The sequence below is a fragment of the Panthera leo genome, chromosome B3 (assembly GCF_018350215.1).
Source record: "Panthera leo isolate Ple1 chromosome B3, P.leo_Ple1_pat1.1, whole genome shotgun sequence".
Taxonomy (NCBI): domain Eukaryota; kingdom Metazoa; phylum Chordata; class Mammalia; order Carnivora; family Felidae; genus Panthera; species Panthera leo.
The window spans coordinates 86,116,344-86,132,746 of NC_056684.1; the positions used below are offsets into that span (position 1 = coordinate 86,116,344).

The 16,403-nt window shown below is 33.3% G+C and overlaps 1 protein-coding gene and 1 non-coding gene across 9 annotated transcripts in view; both read left to right on the forward strand.

Moving 5' to 3' along the window:
• The window catches only part of MIPOL1 (mirror-image polydactyly 1), a 320,926-nt gene that overhangs the window by 69,023 nt on the left and 235,500 nt on the right, over window positions 1-16,403 (forward strand). For all 8 annotated transcript variants that reach the window (XR_006203778.1, XR_006203777.1, XM_042943011.1 and 5 more), the window contains exons 4-5: window positions 13,824-14,043; window positions 15,451-15,586. Coding sequence is in view for 6 of the 8 variants with exons in the window: in XM_042943011.1 (XP_042798945.1) it covers window positions 13,824-14,043; window positions 15,451-15,586 (356 nt within the window). In the remaining 2 variants the exon portion in view is untranslated. The remainder of the gene's footprint in view (window positions 1-13,823; window positions 14,044-15,450; window positions 15,587-16,403) is intronic.
• Window positions 3,050-3,197, forward strand: LOC122223335. The gene has a single exon (XR_006204212.1). It is a non-coding gene; the product is annotated as a small nucleolar RNA SNORA62/SNORA6 family (small nucleolar RNA).

Here is a 16,403-nt window from a genome sequence, read left to right on the forward strand (position 1 = left end):
TTTTTAATCTTCCACTTACTACCTACCTGGACTTGGGGACAAATTTCATAATTTTAAGCCTGAGTTTTCTTGTATATGGAATAGCGAGATAATTCCCTTAGGACTGTTTTGGAGATTAGAGATTGTGTATGTAAAAGCCCTACTACAACACCTGAAAAAGAAATGAGTTTATGTAATATGTATTTCCCATACCAGGGCAATTATTTTCACTAGTGTGGTTTTTACAGATACTTAAAAAAAAAAAAATAGTTAACATATTTTACAGGGCCTAAATAAATGGTGGTGTTGTCATTGTTATTCTACCCAGCTGTGAAAGGCAGGTCTATAAAAAAGTGTCAAAACTATTAAGAAACATACATAATAGTATTTGAAATGGTTATTAGTTTTATAAAAATACTGTCTTCAAATATACTGTTCACAATACCATTAGAAACTTGATTTTTTCCAAGTAGTACAGCTTGTATTTAGTATGCTTATATTTGTTAGGATACAATATAAAGTCATTAATATTCATTTAAGATAAAATATAATTTTATCTGTATTGAAATCCCAATTGCAATAAAATTCAGACTAGTGGTACCACACAATGAATTTTTCTTTTCCTTTTGGCAAGTGTGAATTTACAAGTGCATTTTTTATTTTTTCATATGCCATAAATAGGGGTCCTAGGTCTGATTAAGTTTACTGTTCATCTCTATAGGACCTAACTTAACTTAGTAGAGTGCTGGTTGCTTCTCACACAGGACCCTCTAGAATATTTGAGAGAGTGGTTTTAGGACTACTGGCAGCTGGTCAACAAGGATTGATTCATTTACAGAGGAAATGCTAAAAACTCTAAAAGAATGATTGAGGTTATATTCTTTCATAAAAACATAAATTTCTTTTATATTAAATAACTATTAAAATAAATGGGACTCTGTGTCTTTATTTTTTAAGTTTGATATGAATGATTCTGTTAACTATTATTGGCCTCAGTTGAAAAATGGAATGCAAAAAATATGTTTATAAGGGCAACTTAAGTTTTCTAACTGGTTATAAAGTTTATGAACTATACTTTGAGATTCATTGTTTCTAATATGAATAATTCACATGTGTCAACTTATGCCATAAATTGTATTTTTTTACTTTATTTTTTGGCAATATTTAAATAGACTTTATTTTGTAGAGAAATTTTACATTCATAACAAAACAGAAGAAAGTGCAGAGTTCTCATGATACCCCCCTACTCAACCCCCTGCCCCCCCCCAAACACACAACCTTTCCCACTGTCAACATCCCCTACTATAGTGGAACATTTGCTACAATTGTCGAACCCACCCATAAATTCTGAATAAGGGGAAAAGTTTGCAAGATAATAGGAGTCTTGCCTTATTTATTCATTCATTCATTCATTCATTCATTCATTCAAGTGTTTTAAATCAGTTCAGGCTATATTCTTCATGTGGAATTCTCACTATACCTTTGGTCCTTTATTTTATAAAATGATAATTACTATGAAGAATAAGCACAACAAATGGTAAATTTCTTTTTTTAATACGTTTACTTCTCCCATTTCTGTACTATTGGTATGATCCTCTCTTTGAACAACTTGTGACTGTTTCTTTGACTTAAGGAAATCCACCTCTTTTTATATGCAAGCTCTATCATATTTACTTGTGGCCATGAAAATATGAATATGGTTTTTTGAAATAGAAAAAAAATACCTGAAGTTTTCAAAAGTTTTTTGCTTTGTTCTAAATTCTCTATCCTTAAGATTCTGAGGTGTTTGATAAAATTCCTCATTGATTTCTGGTTATGGCCCTTTCATGCTAGAGCACTTTCTGGAACACATGTTTACAACAAAAATCTCAATATGGTATCATTGAATCTTCAAGTTTTTTAAAAATTAGGATTTCAGGGGCACCTGGATGACAGTTGGTTAAGCATTTGACTTCAGCTTAGGTCATGATCTCACAGTTCGTGGGTTCGAGCCCTGCATTGGGCTCTGTGCTGACAGCTCAGAACCTGGAGCCTGCTTCAGATTCTGTTTCTCCCTCTCTCTTTGCCCCTCACCAGCTCGCGCTGTCTCTCAAAAATGAATAAATGTAAAAAAAAAAACTAAAAAGAAATTAGGATTTCATCTTATCCTATTTAAGATAACAATTGTGGTCTCCATGGTGGCTAATTTGTCACCTTTAGTATGATTCCTGTACAGTCCTCAGTGTGCATTGGCATTTTGTTGATTTTGGAGATCGGAATCAATATTCGTTGTTACATAGACCCAAATTATGGTGATTTACACAGTGGTCGAGGTTGACTGGCTGTTTGTAGAGTAGCACTGATGTGACCACATTTACTCACTGATTTTGGTTATCAATATATCTGATAATTGAATAAAACTTTGGGGGGTGGTAACTGAATACTCCCAACCGTGTGTGTGTGTGTGTGTGTGTGTGTGTGTGTGTGTGTGTGTTACTAAGAACAGCCTAACATGTAGGACATAATTATCTTTAGGGGAGTAGTTTCAGATGCAGTTTTTCTTTGTGTTTTTGTCTTTTGTGTTTTTGTTTTTTCTCAGAGAATATGAAGAAGCAAACAGAACAAGTCAGGCTACAAAATTTTGAAATTTCATAGTCCAAATGACTGAATTAAAAATATTGACTGAATTTAAAATACTGTAATCTGTAGCTTTTGGATAAATTCAGTAATTCCTTGCCAAATAGTAAAACTGTGCTGATAAGATGTAAATTAAAAGTAATTATTTTTAAAAACCCTTTTTGACTTTTATTTTTAATTTTGGAGTGAGTCTAGTCTTCACATATGGCACTTTTTAGTACTTCAAAATCAGGATGCTACTAGTGAGTAAAGAGTTAAAAGTGATTAGTTCATGTTGGTAAAATAGATACTGAATATATTAGTTTTTGCTAATTACATTTTTTAAATTAAAATTAAATTTTCCTTTTTAAAATAGTTTCACTGGCTGTACCTAAGGTAATTTGATGTATTCCAAAACATAGTAATGCTTATTGATTTTAAGCATTTAGTATAGAAATATAATAAAAACTAAGCACATGCACATTGTTAGATATTGAAGTTGAGGCTGCTGGCTAATCAGTGAACTCGAAAGTGTAGGTAGGGTGCTACATGAGGGGCAAGTCTAACACCACAAGGGTCTCTGGCCCAGTGAGTGGAGTTTGATAGTAATTCTTACTACAGGTATAAAAAAATAAAAAGTAACTTAAAAAAGAAAGAAAAACACTAAGCACAATATACTCTTCTTTCTTTAATCAATATTTTAAAAATTTCCCCCTCTCTTTTCAAAATTTTCAGATTAGTATTGATCAGATCAGGATAGGTAGGTTTTATTAATTAGTTTCCTTGAAGCAACAGCATGTATTAGAAGAAATATGATAGGAAAGACAGATAAATACATAATCTTTCAGGCTTCAGGCATTTGGAATTGGAGTATAGAGTATTCTGGATTCTTTCCACAGATTAATTGTACAGAATTTATAATTGGAATGAATTCCTATTTACACACTTGCTTTTAAGAGTTTATAGTTAAAAAGTAACGATTTCAGTTTGGCAAATCTGATTGTTTCCTTTTAGAAATCTTCAGTGTCCAATATTATAGTCAACTAGTATAGAGATTAGGGCCAGGACAAGGCTGCATTTCCAGGTAAGAAGACCAAAGACAAAACAAAAATTTTCCTTAAAAAGACAATACTTGATCTCCTGAGAATGCGGTAGAGACTTCCTCTGCATTTTTAACAGGCTGTTTGCTCTCTAAGATGTTCTGTATTGGTCTTTTATTACCTTTTTTTTTTTTTTTTTTTTTTTTTTAAGTCTCTTCCCCTCCCCAGAGTCCTTTGAAATGAACACATTATAAAAAAGAAAAACAAATTTACTTTTCTCAGGCTTTTTTTTTTTTTTTTGGTGTCAGGTATTTAATACTTTTTTAAAAAGTTACAAATGTTAACTCAAATACGGGCTGACGATACTACATATAACTAACAAGGCACTAGTATAGTAGTCATGGTTGATTAATGAAATGGGGAGTTCCTACCTTTTCCTTTTATGCTTTTGTTTTCTTTCCTGGAGAAACAAATGGTAAATTTGAATAAAACATACATCATTTGCATAGGAAGTTATGTAATGATACCATATAGAGTATAATGATTTCCTAAAACCTTGTATTTAAAGTAACCTGAATTACAATGAGAGATAAACAGAATATTTACCCATCCCTTATGAGCTGCTGCTGATATGTAAATTTATTCTTCTACTTTGCACAAATATACTTTTGAGCTACTGCTTAAACACTTTGAGGTCCTTAGTCAAACAGTTTTAATGATGCCTCCAATATTATGAAAGTGTGACATTTGATGAATGTCTCATATAGTTTTGATATCTGGGCACATGTCAACAAAAAAAATTGAACATTGGTTTGTCATGCAACACCTAGATAATTTATAATTTTACTGTTTATATCCATCTTGACATTTTTTATCTGCCAAAGGCAGGTTTCATTTGGAATCTTAATCTGAGATTTATTTGGTGGATCTGGAAATCATAGCTAGGGTTCCCACAGGAAATGGTCCATCTACCAACAGATTAAATGGCAGTCCTGCAGTTGTTAGGGGAGCTCTGCATTTAACACACATGCATACTCATTCAGTCAGCACTGTGGAGAAAAATTAAAGTAGTAACCCAGGTTTAGGAACAATGTAGCTAAAAAGTCCCATATTTGCTGAATGACAAAGGGTTATATAGCAGCATTTCATTTTATTATTCGTGCTTGAATTTCTTGTTTGCTCTGTTGAGTCTGCTGACGAATACTAATAAATGCCTGCAACAATCCAGACGAGAGATGCCTGGCAACAAAGCTATGCGGTGGACCTCCCTGATCTTCTCCAGTTCACAACCTGACCTTTTGAAAAATTGGCTGGGCTAAGCTGCAGAATTTGGGTGTAATGGTTATTGTTAACTCCAGCTTTAGGATTTATTAATTTGTGTGATCAAGACTTACCTATACTTCAAAGTTTCAAAAGACCAAACACAATCATCCATCCATTAGAACTAACATTGTGTTTCAGTGATTTCCACTTAGTGTCTGACTGGTGATTCTTCTGTTTTGTTTTTCAAATCTAAAAATGCTCCTAAATAAAATAAAAGGCACATATAAAGAAAATCTGGTTTTTTCTCTTTATATTTCTTACTGGAAAAGTTAGCGTCCATACGTGATTGATGAAATTGCTGAATTCATGGACAGTCGGTATGTGTTCATATTTAACAAACAAAAAATAATTATGAAACCTGTTTTACTTGCGATTGTGGAAATATAAGACTTACCTAGTTCATTCATATTTTAATTACTTTATATAAATTATTCTTATACCACAAATTGAGAAAGGCTGAAGAGGTTAGAAATGCATAGTAGGTAGCCAAAATAATTCATATCACTGAAGGAAAAAAGGAATAAAGATTGCTCTTATGTTAATAAAATTTTAGGATACTTTTCACAATTATTTCAACCTAGATAATATTTGTAATGGTTTAAATAGGATGATACAAGTTTTACAGAGCTTTAATTTATGTGATATGTTCATAAGTTAATTAGGTAGCCTAAGCTTTAGGAGATTACACTATTGTACTGTGTTCATGGTCTTCATACAGTGAAGGATGTTAAAATTTAGAATCTGAAACATTATGATAGAAGTTAGTTCTCACACAGAAATCTCATCTCTTCCCCAGGAGAATGAATATTGATGTGCTCATGACTATGCAGACTTGATGAAACAAACACTTTTAAAAATTTGGTGTAGTACCACCACCTTAAATACCTTTTTTGTAATAAAATAAATAACAAAATACCAGTAAAATAATTTTCATGGCTAGCCACTGGGTAATTTGAAATATGGTACTCTAAGTCATTAGATTGTCTTAATCAAAGATGAAATAACCTCACCACTTCTTTTTGGTATGTTTATCTAGATACACAGCCATGTATAGGAATGTAAAAGATATAGTTTCATTTGAATGTTGAACCTTCATGTGCAAATGAATAAATTATGTGATATTGACAGGTTTCATGATTTTCCAACTTTATAAACCTTTGTAAAATCTTATTTCAATATCTTACAGCTACATCCTGACTCTGCCCTCAATGTTTTTGACTTCTCATTATATATAAAACACCTTATTAGAACTGCATAAGGCTTTATATCTGTGCTTTCCAACATGGTAGCCACTGGCTGTGTGTGGCTTTGAGCACTTGAAATGTGGGCAGTGTGTATGCATAGCAATGAAAATGAAAGTTATAGTTCTTTCTTTTTTCTTCTTACTGCTGTTAAAGCCAAAATATATTGAAACCTCCCTGAGAGAGTATCCAGTATCCAAGTGAAAAGTTTGTATTTTTTTAGCTAGAGATCCAAAAGTTACTTAATTTCTTGTGACTGCTAAATTAGAATATCTGAAGGATAAGTGCCTGTGATCTGCTAGCTGTGGTCTTGATTATATTTAATATTGTGCCAATATAGTGAGTGCTCAAATTGTGTTGCAGAAACAGGCAATTTTCTTACTATGAGACTGAATTTAAAGAAATATACTATTAAATTTTCTTTCTGTGGGATCTTTTGCTAGTGTCAGGATTTCTAAATTTTGAAGTCATATTACTTGTGTAACTTGTTCGTTTTATAATCCTCTACATGCTTTATTAAACCATTATGTGTTAACTGTAAGCTTTAACCTCATTAAGTATTTCCTTTTTATTGTATGTTTCTCATTGAATGAGGCATTGTATTTGTTTTTATGTCCATGTCTTTGTATATTGTAATAAATTTTTATTATATTTGATTTATTCTTTTTATATTTTAATTTAAAAATATTTTTGCTTTAAAAAAATCTTTTGTTTTTAGCAAAGCAGAGTTTTGCAGATAATAATAGCTAACATTTAGTGAGTATGTATTCTGTGCTGACACTTTTCCAAGAGGTTATATAACTTAAATAATTTAATCCTCATAACAACCTTTTGAGATAGGTACTGTTATTATGTACTTTTATTGGTAGGGAAATTGATGAGAGAGGTTAAGTAATTTGCTAAAGGTCATACAGCCATGTGGTGGAGTCAGAATTCAAACCCTGCAGTTTGGCCCATGCACTGTGGTTTTGCTAGGAAATCTAAATTCACCAGTGTTCTGCTTGGAAGTTCTAAACTTTTATCTTGTATGTACTTATAGTGGGTGAGACCACTATGAAATGGCATAAGTTTCTGATGTCTTTTTCTTTTATATTTGGCAGGGGTTGTGGGGGTAGGCCAATGTATGCATCTATGTGGAAAATTAACCCTCCCCCGCATAAAAAACAATTATTTAGTAAAGGAGATAAATAGTATTTGTACACACACGTAGATAACCTACATTTTAACTTACTTAAGAAATTGGTAGAAGTTATTTGGGGCCACTAACTGCTACTGTTGCTCTGATTATGTTGAAACTAATATTCACTTAGAAAAATCCTTACCATTGAAAAAAGACATCTTGGTTTAAAATATGGGACTACTATTGTAATTACATCAAATTTGCAGTCTTATTTAGTAGCAAAAAAGTGTCCTATCATTTTGATGTTCTTACATAGTGTGTTAATAGATAATATAAAAAAGAAAGAAGCTATAAACATGAAGTTTTTGGGTTTTTTATATTTATAAAATTAGATACTATAGCATAAATAATAACCTTTCTCTTCCAAAAAAAAAAAAAGTTTAAAGAAGTGATGACCATTGTGTTAGCAAGCATCAGAAAGAACATTAATAAATTGCCTCCTTTATGGTTCATTTTAGATACAAATGCCCCTAAATATCACCTGCATCTGAAGGTGCAGAGGATCCATTTATTTGAATGTACTTGCCTATGGTATTTCTATTGCCCTTTCTCTTTTCTGCCCCTGAGCTCTCAGGTAGCTGTGATGTTGCTATTCTGAGTAACCCCAGTAGGATCCCTAGAGACAATTCTAGCTCAGCCACTCCGAAGAAACAGCTCTGTAAACAGTATTGACCCCCCCAGGGGACCATCAAATCCGTTTACACAGATACCAGTTGTCACAAACTATTTACAAAGCCAGACAGAACAGAATTTCCCAGCCTTTAAGAATCCCTATTTGATTCTAGCCACCTCCTCACTTCTGTGTAGTAGTTGTGAAATAACAGTTATTTTTGGCCATGAGTCATGATTTCTTGGGTAGCATCAATTTAACTGAGTGTATTCTATATTAACTAATGTATAATTGTCTGGACAATTGAACCCTAAGGGGATCCTAAGGCTTTCTTTCCTAGGGTAGGAAATGGTATAATACAATAAATTTTCTAGACTAAGGAATTGAGAATTTAATAGCAATGCTAGCATTAAGATAGCTGACCATACTGGTACTTCCAGAAATAGAGACTTTGTTAGATCATGAAAATGATCCATTGGAAGCAGCATGAAAGTTACTAGAGAGACAGAGGGTCTTCAAAGCATATATTGCAGGTAGCCTAGGTACATGTATTAAGTATTAAAATCCCCCCCAAAATCTTTTCAAAATCCACCCATTTTGCCCAGATGAGTAAACTGTCTCTAGCAATAGCAATTTGAGAAATAACTAGTAGTTTTCCTCTGTAAAATTACTTGGAAATGGTCACAGGATAAGCTAATATGGTAGTGATAGATAGCATAAGATAGTAATAGCAAAAACTGGGAAATATATTTGGTTTGAAGTGGTCAAATTCTTATGTCCAATAATACAGTCCTCACAGAAGAGCAAATAAATAAGTAAAGGAATTGATAGTAGTTATAAAAATTCCCTGTTGTTTAACTCTTAGGAAAGAAAGTTGGACTTCAGAGTCTTATGAATTATGAAGAAGACATTGATAATTTATTGTCTAAGTCCATATGGAGAAATATATTTAAATAGTAATAATTTTGTTGGTCATAATGATGGAATAGTTAATAATGACATTGATTAAACACTGAAGCAGATTACTAAAAAAGGTTATAGAGTTTCCATTTTAAACCATATGAGAGAGGAATTAATAGAATAGTTTTAGTTTTAAACTTTCATCTGTCTAGAGATATTTAGAAGTGAATAGGGTTTTTTTCTTTTAAATATATATCTTATCTTTCCAATTGACTGGTGTGCAAAACAGACCTGTAACTTCCCTTTTTGTTGCATTGTATTGACATATATTTATACTTCTGTATGCAGTGCTTTTTCAAGTGATGGGGCAATCCAGACAGCTTAGCTGGAGCTTTTAGTGGCTTCACCCCATTATCACTTCATAATGGTCTTTCTTGGGGTAGCTTGGTGGCTCAGTTGGTTAAGCATCTGACTTTAGCTCAGGTCATGATCTCATGGTTTGTGAGTTTGAGCCCCACATCGGGCTGTCTGTTGTCATTGCAGAGTCTGCTTCAGATCTACTCTCTCCCTGTCTCTCTGCCCTTCCCCCATTCGTGCTCTCTCTCTTTCAAAAAAATAAATAAATAAAAATATTTTTAAAAAGTAATGGTCTTTCTTTTGGGCTTGAGAGTGTAGGGAGAATAATTGAAGACTGAGTTAGAGTCACTAAGTGCTATCATCTTCTCTTGGTTGGAGATGGTACTAACTCAGAAATTGAACTTAAGTTGGGCCTTAAAAAAGGTAAATCAAACTTGACAAAATGCAATATGATAGAGCAGTATCTTAAATTTGACTTGAAAAGTCAAAGTACATAATGCCTGCAACTTACTCTCAAATGTTATGGAAAAAATTACATAGGTAGGTAGATACAGAGAGAATGAAGAGAACAATAAAGCAAATGTGGTAAAATGTTAACATTTGGAGAATCTGGGTGCCTTGACTCAGTACATAGGAACTCAGTACTATTTTTTGTAGCTTTTTTATTAGATTGAAATTATTTCAAAGTAAAAAAATAAAAAGAAATGACTTATCTACAATCAATTCCTCTCAGCTCTCTCATTTGTCTCTGTTTTCTTCAGCATGTTGATGCGGTCAGTGAAGTCTTGGCTCTCATTTCTCCTTTCCATTGCTTGCCATTTTTCTGAATGATTTCATTGTTTTAATAGATAACACTTTCAGTACCTTGATTCCTTGATTTCTTCCTCTACATGTACCTTCAGTCTATTTCATTTACCCATTCCCAGATGAACCACATCTTGGACTTTGTCTTACATATCACTCATTTTAGAAATTTTTACTCCCTGACTATAACATCTTGTCATTTCAAGAAAGATATACAAGAAATGTCTGTGTTTTTCCTAAAGCCATTCCTTCTCCTCTGTACCCATGCTTGTTCTTCCTGTTACTTTATTCTTAGAGTCTGTCAACTTTTTCATTACATCATCTAACTCAAACCGTTTGGTAGTTGATTGCTTTGCACATTCCTACTTGTCTTTTGTTGGAACAGATGCCTTTGTGAAATCTTCCCAGAGTCTTCTAGTTGAGCATCAGTATGTCTAGTATGTTTTATGTTTGGTCTCTATGACCCGAGTATAGCCATTTCTACGTTGTATTCAAATCATCAGATCAGTTTGCCTCCTCACTATACTAGAGTCCTTCAGGGGAGAGTCTGTTTCCCACTCCTTTGTTTTCCTAGTACTTTCATATAACATATCATATTGGAGGTTTCCATTAATTAGTTAATAAATAGATTAATTAGAAGGGTCAAACTTCCTATACAGAAGTTGAATTCTGATTTAGGATAATGTAATATGGCAGAATAGAAAAGCATTGAGAGAAGATTTAAACAACATTTGCTATAATGGAAAAAAAATAGGCAGACAAAAGGAAAATTTTATAAGTCAGCCTTGTTTACTCCAAAGTAAAATTAAATTTTCACTGGCAGAATATGTATGGATAGTTTGATTTACAGAGCAGACTCCAAATCCTGGTAAACAGTTACAGTTAGGAGTTTAAAAGCTTCTAGTACAGAGCAAGATTAGAAACATCTTTAATTAATCAGAGCCAAATCACACAGTACAGGGTTCTTCAAAAATATTAAACATTTAGAATTAAATTCCAGAAGTATATTAGAACTTGCTGAGTTTATTTTAATTATACTATAAGAGATTATAATTACTATAATCCAGGAGGGATCTGCATAGAGTCCTTTTATTGGGAAGCTCTGAGTTTGGAGAAGATAGTACATTCCCTGGTGAAAAGGTGCTGATTTGCCAAGAATTCAGCAGAACACAAAACTTGACATTAAGTAACCTGAAGTAAGAAAAAGAGCTATAAATATAGTAAGCAGATAGAAAGTATACATACCAGGGATGAGGTAAAGTAAACACTAGGAGGTTAGAAATTAGAAACTGGGAGAAGAAAGATGCTAAACTAAACCCAGAAATACAGAAGTAAAAATATGGGATGAGTTGTACATAGTGGTAAGGTAATGGTAATGTAGATGATGGAAAACCATAATTCTCTTTCATTTTAGTAAAAGTTGATCCTTGAACAATCTGGGTGTTAGGAGATCCAACCCCCTGCATTCAAATTCCTGTATAACTTTGACTCCCCCAAAACGTAACTACTTAATAGCCTACTGTTGACCAGTACTATAGTACCAGTACTATAGTCAATTAACACGTGTATTGTATGTTGTATGTATTAATACTGTATTCTTAACCATAAAATAAGCTAGAGAAAAGAAAATGTTATTAAGCAAATCATAAGAGAAAATACATTTACATTACTCTATTGTAGTTATAAAAGAAAAAAATTCACAGATAAGTGGACCTGCACAGTTCAAACCCATGTGTTCAAGTGTTAGCTGTACTTTTAAAATTACGTGTTAGTGTTAGAAAGCATGGTTTATAGATACAGTTGTATTTTTTTTTTAATTTTTTTTTTAACATTTATTTATTTTTGAGACAGAGAGAGACAGAGCATGAACGGGGGAGGGTCAGAGAGAGAGGGAGACACAGAATCTGAAACAGGCTCCAGGCTCTGAACAGTCAGCACAGAGCCCGACGCGGGTCTCAAACTCACATACCGTGAAATCGTGACCTGAGCCGAAGTCGGATGCTTAAACGACTGAGCCACCCAGGCGCCCCGCAGTTGTATTTTTTAATGTCCATTTATAAAATTCCTTAATTCAGATTTTGAGGGTTCCATTCTACTAACACCAGCTTCTCCTAGAAAAGTAGCCTGATGAACATCTGAAGCAAACCATGTAAGTGTTTTGAAATGTCAAAAACCAACAGGATAATTTTCAGATACCTAGAATTGTTAAAGTTTAAATAAAAACAGTATAATGTTCTACTGTTTAATGTTTCATAGATATCTTACAGCATATAATTATGATGACATAGTCTCCCTATTTGTTTCGTCAAAGTGAAATTGAGAGTAATTTTACTAAAAACAAGTGATTTATGATTTAGCTTCAGCTACCAACAAGATAATGCCCAGGACTTAGGGTTTATGACTGGCTAAACCTAGTTTCAGCATATCCACAAGCAAAGAATTTCTCCTTAAGAAATGAATACTTTGTGAGAAGTAGCTTATTTATAAGTACCCCTATTTTGTTATTTATTCTAAAACTACTCTCCTCTGCTTTTCTGCTTAAAAGGATTTTAAGTTTGGCAGGTTGGAAAAGGCATCATCAACAAGCAGGTGATATTCACTTGCTTTTTAAAGTTCAAGAGTTATTGATACTGGAAATAATAAAGTATTTGTTACAATCAGTATTTGTGCCTGTTGGTCTGATTTGCCAGTAGAAGAGTTTGTTTTATGTAGTTGCATGTGTGTCATTTTCTTCCAAAAATTTCACCATAGTATCAGATACACTATTCCTTTGAAATAGCTGTTATATACTAGTTACAGCTTAAGATAATTTTTATGAGATAGCCAGGCATTACAAAACAGATTTTCTTTTTTTTTTTTATTTTAACGTTTATTTATTTTTGAGACAGAGAGAGACAGAGCATGAACAGGGGAGGGGCAGAGAGAGAGGGAGACACAGAATCTGAAACAGGCTCCAGGCTCTGAGCGGTCAGCACAGAGCCCGACGCGGGGCTTGAACTCACGGACCGTGAGATCATGACCTGAGCCGAAGTCGGATGCTTAACCGACCGAGCCACCCAGGCGCCCCAGATTTTCTAATGTATAATATATATCTGATAAGATGGAAGTTAAAAATAATTTTTCTTACATTGTATTAATTTTAATATTATGATAATGATTACAAAAATAATAGCTAATGTTTACCAATGTGCTGAACACTAGGCCAAGTACTTTGCATCAGTCAGTCCTTAAAGTAACTCAAGTAAAAGTGCTCTTATGTTCTCATTTTACAAACAAGAAACTTAGGCTTTGATGGGTTATGTAACCTGATGAAAGTTATGCACTAGGCAAAGCTGGAATTCTAGCCCAGGCAGTTGGATACCAGAGTTGCATGCACAGTATCACTTCCCTATAGTCATTTGCGTATCGCATGCTATTTTTTAAAATCTAGAAAAGAAATCTAGAAAACAGTGCCCCTAAATCTGTGTTTCTCAGTTTTGGTTGGATGCTGAAGTCATTTGGACACTCTGACAGATTTTGATTTAATTAATACAAGATGTGGTCTGGGCTAAGGATTTCTAGAAACTCCTCAGGTTATTTCAACCTGAAGTGAAGGTTGTAAACCACTGCCCTAAATGCCCCCACCAGATGTGGAAAAACCGCTGTACGTTCCTGATTACAATAGGAGTAAGACTAGTAAGTACATGTTTAAAGCTATGAGAGCACCTATTTCTACAAAAATATTCATTTCAACGATTTAATATGTAGCTATGGTATTTCATGTATCATTTGTTTTTGTTTTGTTTTAAATACAGAGATAGCCCATAGTTACCTTGAACAAGAGACTACAGGGAGAAATAAAAGTACAGAGCCAGATGAGCAACCAACTGTGAATTCTAAGGAAAACATGCATCAGAAATCCAGTGAATTGGTTAATGAAGCCACCTATGAGGACACAGAACTGCCAGGGCAGAGATCAAGGAATTTTCCTTATCCAGGTGATGAGACAGCTGACTGCACTATTGAAAAATCCAAGTGAGTGCTGGCAGCCTTAGATTTAGAAAGTACGATTGAGAGAACTCTTTCTTCCTCCCTCCCTCCCTGCCCCATTCGTCTCTCCCTTTTTTCTTTTTGGCCTCAGCTACATTGGACATATCATGAATTTATTAGAATTTGGGCTACCAGAGTTTTCTACTGTTTTCATTATGTTGATAGAATGGATGTAGATTGTTAAGTGAAAAAGCATAAGGTGAGTTTAAATGAAGGCCATGAGATTTTATTCCTTCTTGTTGAATATTATTTTCTGTGACCTTTCATTTTGGATCTGGAAATAACTGTTAAGTTGACATAAATGGGAAATTATTCATCAGAGCCAAAAAATGGCAACTGTAAGACAAAATAAGCCCAAAGATGTGTTTTGGCTTTGATTAGCGTGATTTTTTGTTTAAAGGAATTTAATTACTTTTAGAAGGGCCTTGTACTTTCCCATTTGCCTTCTTTATTATTTTCCATTCTACAGCTTTTACCATTCACCTTACCTACTTATCCCATGATGGGATTTGAATTTGTGACTCCTGTGACTTTTACCTCTATGGGATTAAAGTACTTCCATAATTAGTCATATATTTTGAAAATACTGCAGAATTACTGCATAGGGGCATAGGGTTAGGGATGAATGAAGAGGTGGTAAACATTTTATAACCATGTGGGAAAAATAAATAGTAGAGACTGGTCTAAAGCCAGAGTATGAAATATCTTAATATAATTGCAACAGAAGGTATACATGGTAGGTAGAACTGCACTGACTGTCCCAGATCCCCCTGCTTAATTGCTTCTTAGAGACTCTAAAGTTTACCTGTGCTTACAAGTTTAATATAATGCCTTCAAAAAATAGTCCATCTCTTTCCCATCCTTTTTACTACCTGCTGGCAAGTCGATACTGTCCTCAAATAGCACACAAAATGTCAAAAAAATTATTTACCATTAAATGTTACAGGACTAGATTTTCAGTTTTGTTTTGAGTTTAATAACAAAAATATATTCTGTCAACCACACTGAAAAAAGTATGATTCTTTCCATTTTCAGAAAAGTGAGATATGTATCTAGAGTCCTGACCAAAAATATAAATTGAATTATTCACATCCCCTAAAATCTGAATTCTTTACGTATACTTAACAATGAATTTCTATAGAAATGACTAAATGCTTTCCACAGATTTAGTTCCCTCAGTTGATAGATTAACGACTCTGTGACGTTGATATATTCATTCTTTTCCATCCATGTATTTTCTTAACAGTATATAACAAGAGAAATTTAAAACTAAGTAACTTTATATATTATTGTTAACATTAAATTGGTTTCCCTCATTTGAAGTGTAAAATTATAGATTCCGCATGGTAGAAATCATATATGTACATAGTTCAATAGTTTTTTTTCTTACAGCATTATGGAACATAGAGATCATGATTTGCATTGTGAGTGTACGATCCCTTGTCAAGTTACTTCAGACTTAGATAAAGAGAAGACAATAGCATTTCTTCTAAAAGAATTGGACATTCTCAGAGCAAGCAATAAAAAGGTACAATATAGAAAGTCTGATAATTGTACAGTGTGCTTTTAGCTGTTGACCTTATAAGTTTGCTTTGTTGCCCATCATAATTCAGTTTCATCATGTACTTTTAGCCTTTCATGGTAGCTTTATGTTGTTGCTATACCATACCATACCATCAGAGTATGATTGTATTGAGAGATTGGCTATCAAAAGCAATTTCTTTACTTTCCTGCCTTGCTGGCCTGTGATATCACTTCTTTTTTCATAAATCTATAGTACCCTGAGTAGGTACCTTAAAAAAAAAAAAAATTCATTCAAGTTTTAACGGTAGTAAAAGTTTACTTCAGTATTACAGAAAGTGAGAAATATAATGAATGATTTCATGTTACTTAACTTTTTTTTCTTAGTATCTGTGCCCTGTATTTCACCTCAATAATATATGTGATTAAATTTTGGCAATACTGTCACATTCCTTGTGTTATATACTGGTACATTTTGTCCAGTCCAGTTTGTCATGTCATGTGTTTTATCCTTACTGACTCTTTCTAGTTACATTTCTTTGCACATTTAATAATGTTATTAAATAATGTTCGTTTTCTATACCTTCTGTTTTTTAACCTCTGCATACCTCTACATACTTTTCTGATTTTCATATTCTAGTTTTTGACCTAATCAAACTGAAGCATGCTGTTAGAAATGTTGATCATATCTGATGGAAAACAACACAAATGACAAACAATTGAGGGGTTCTGTATGAAAGTAGGAGATATGTTCAGTATTTTCATTTAGTAATTATTTATTACATGCCAGTTATAAATCAGGTGCCAGTGCCGATTTAAATGGA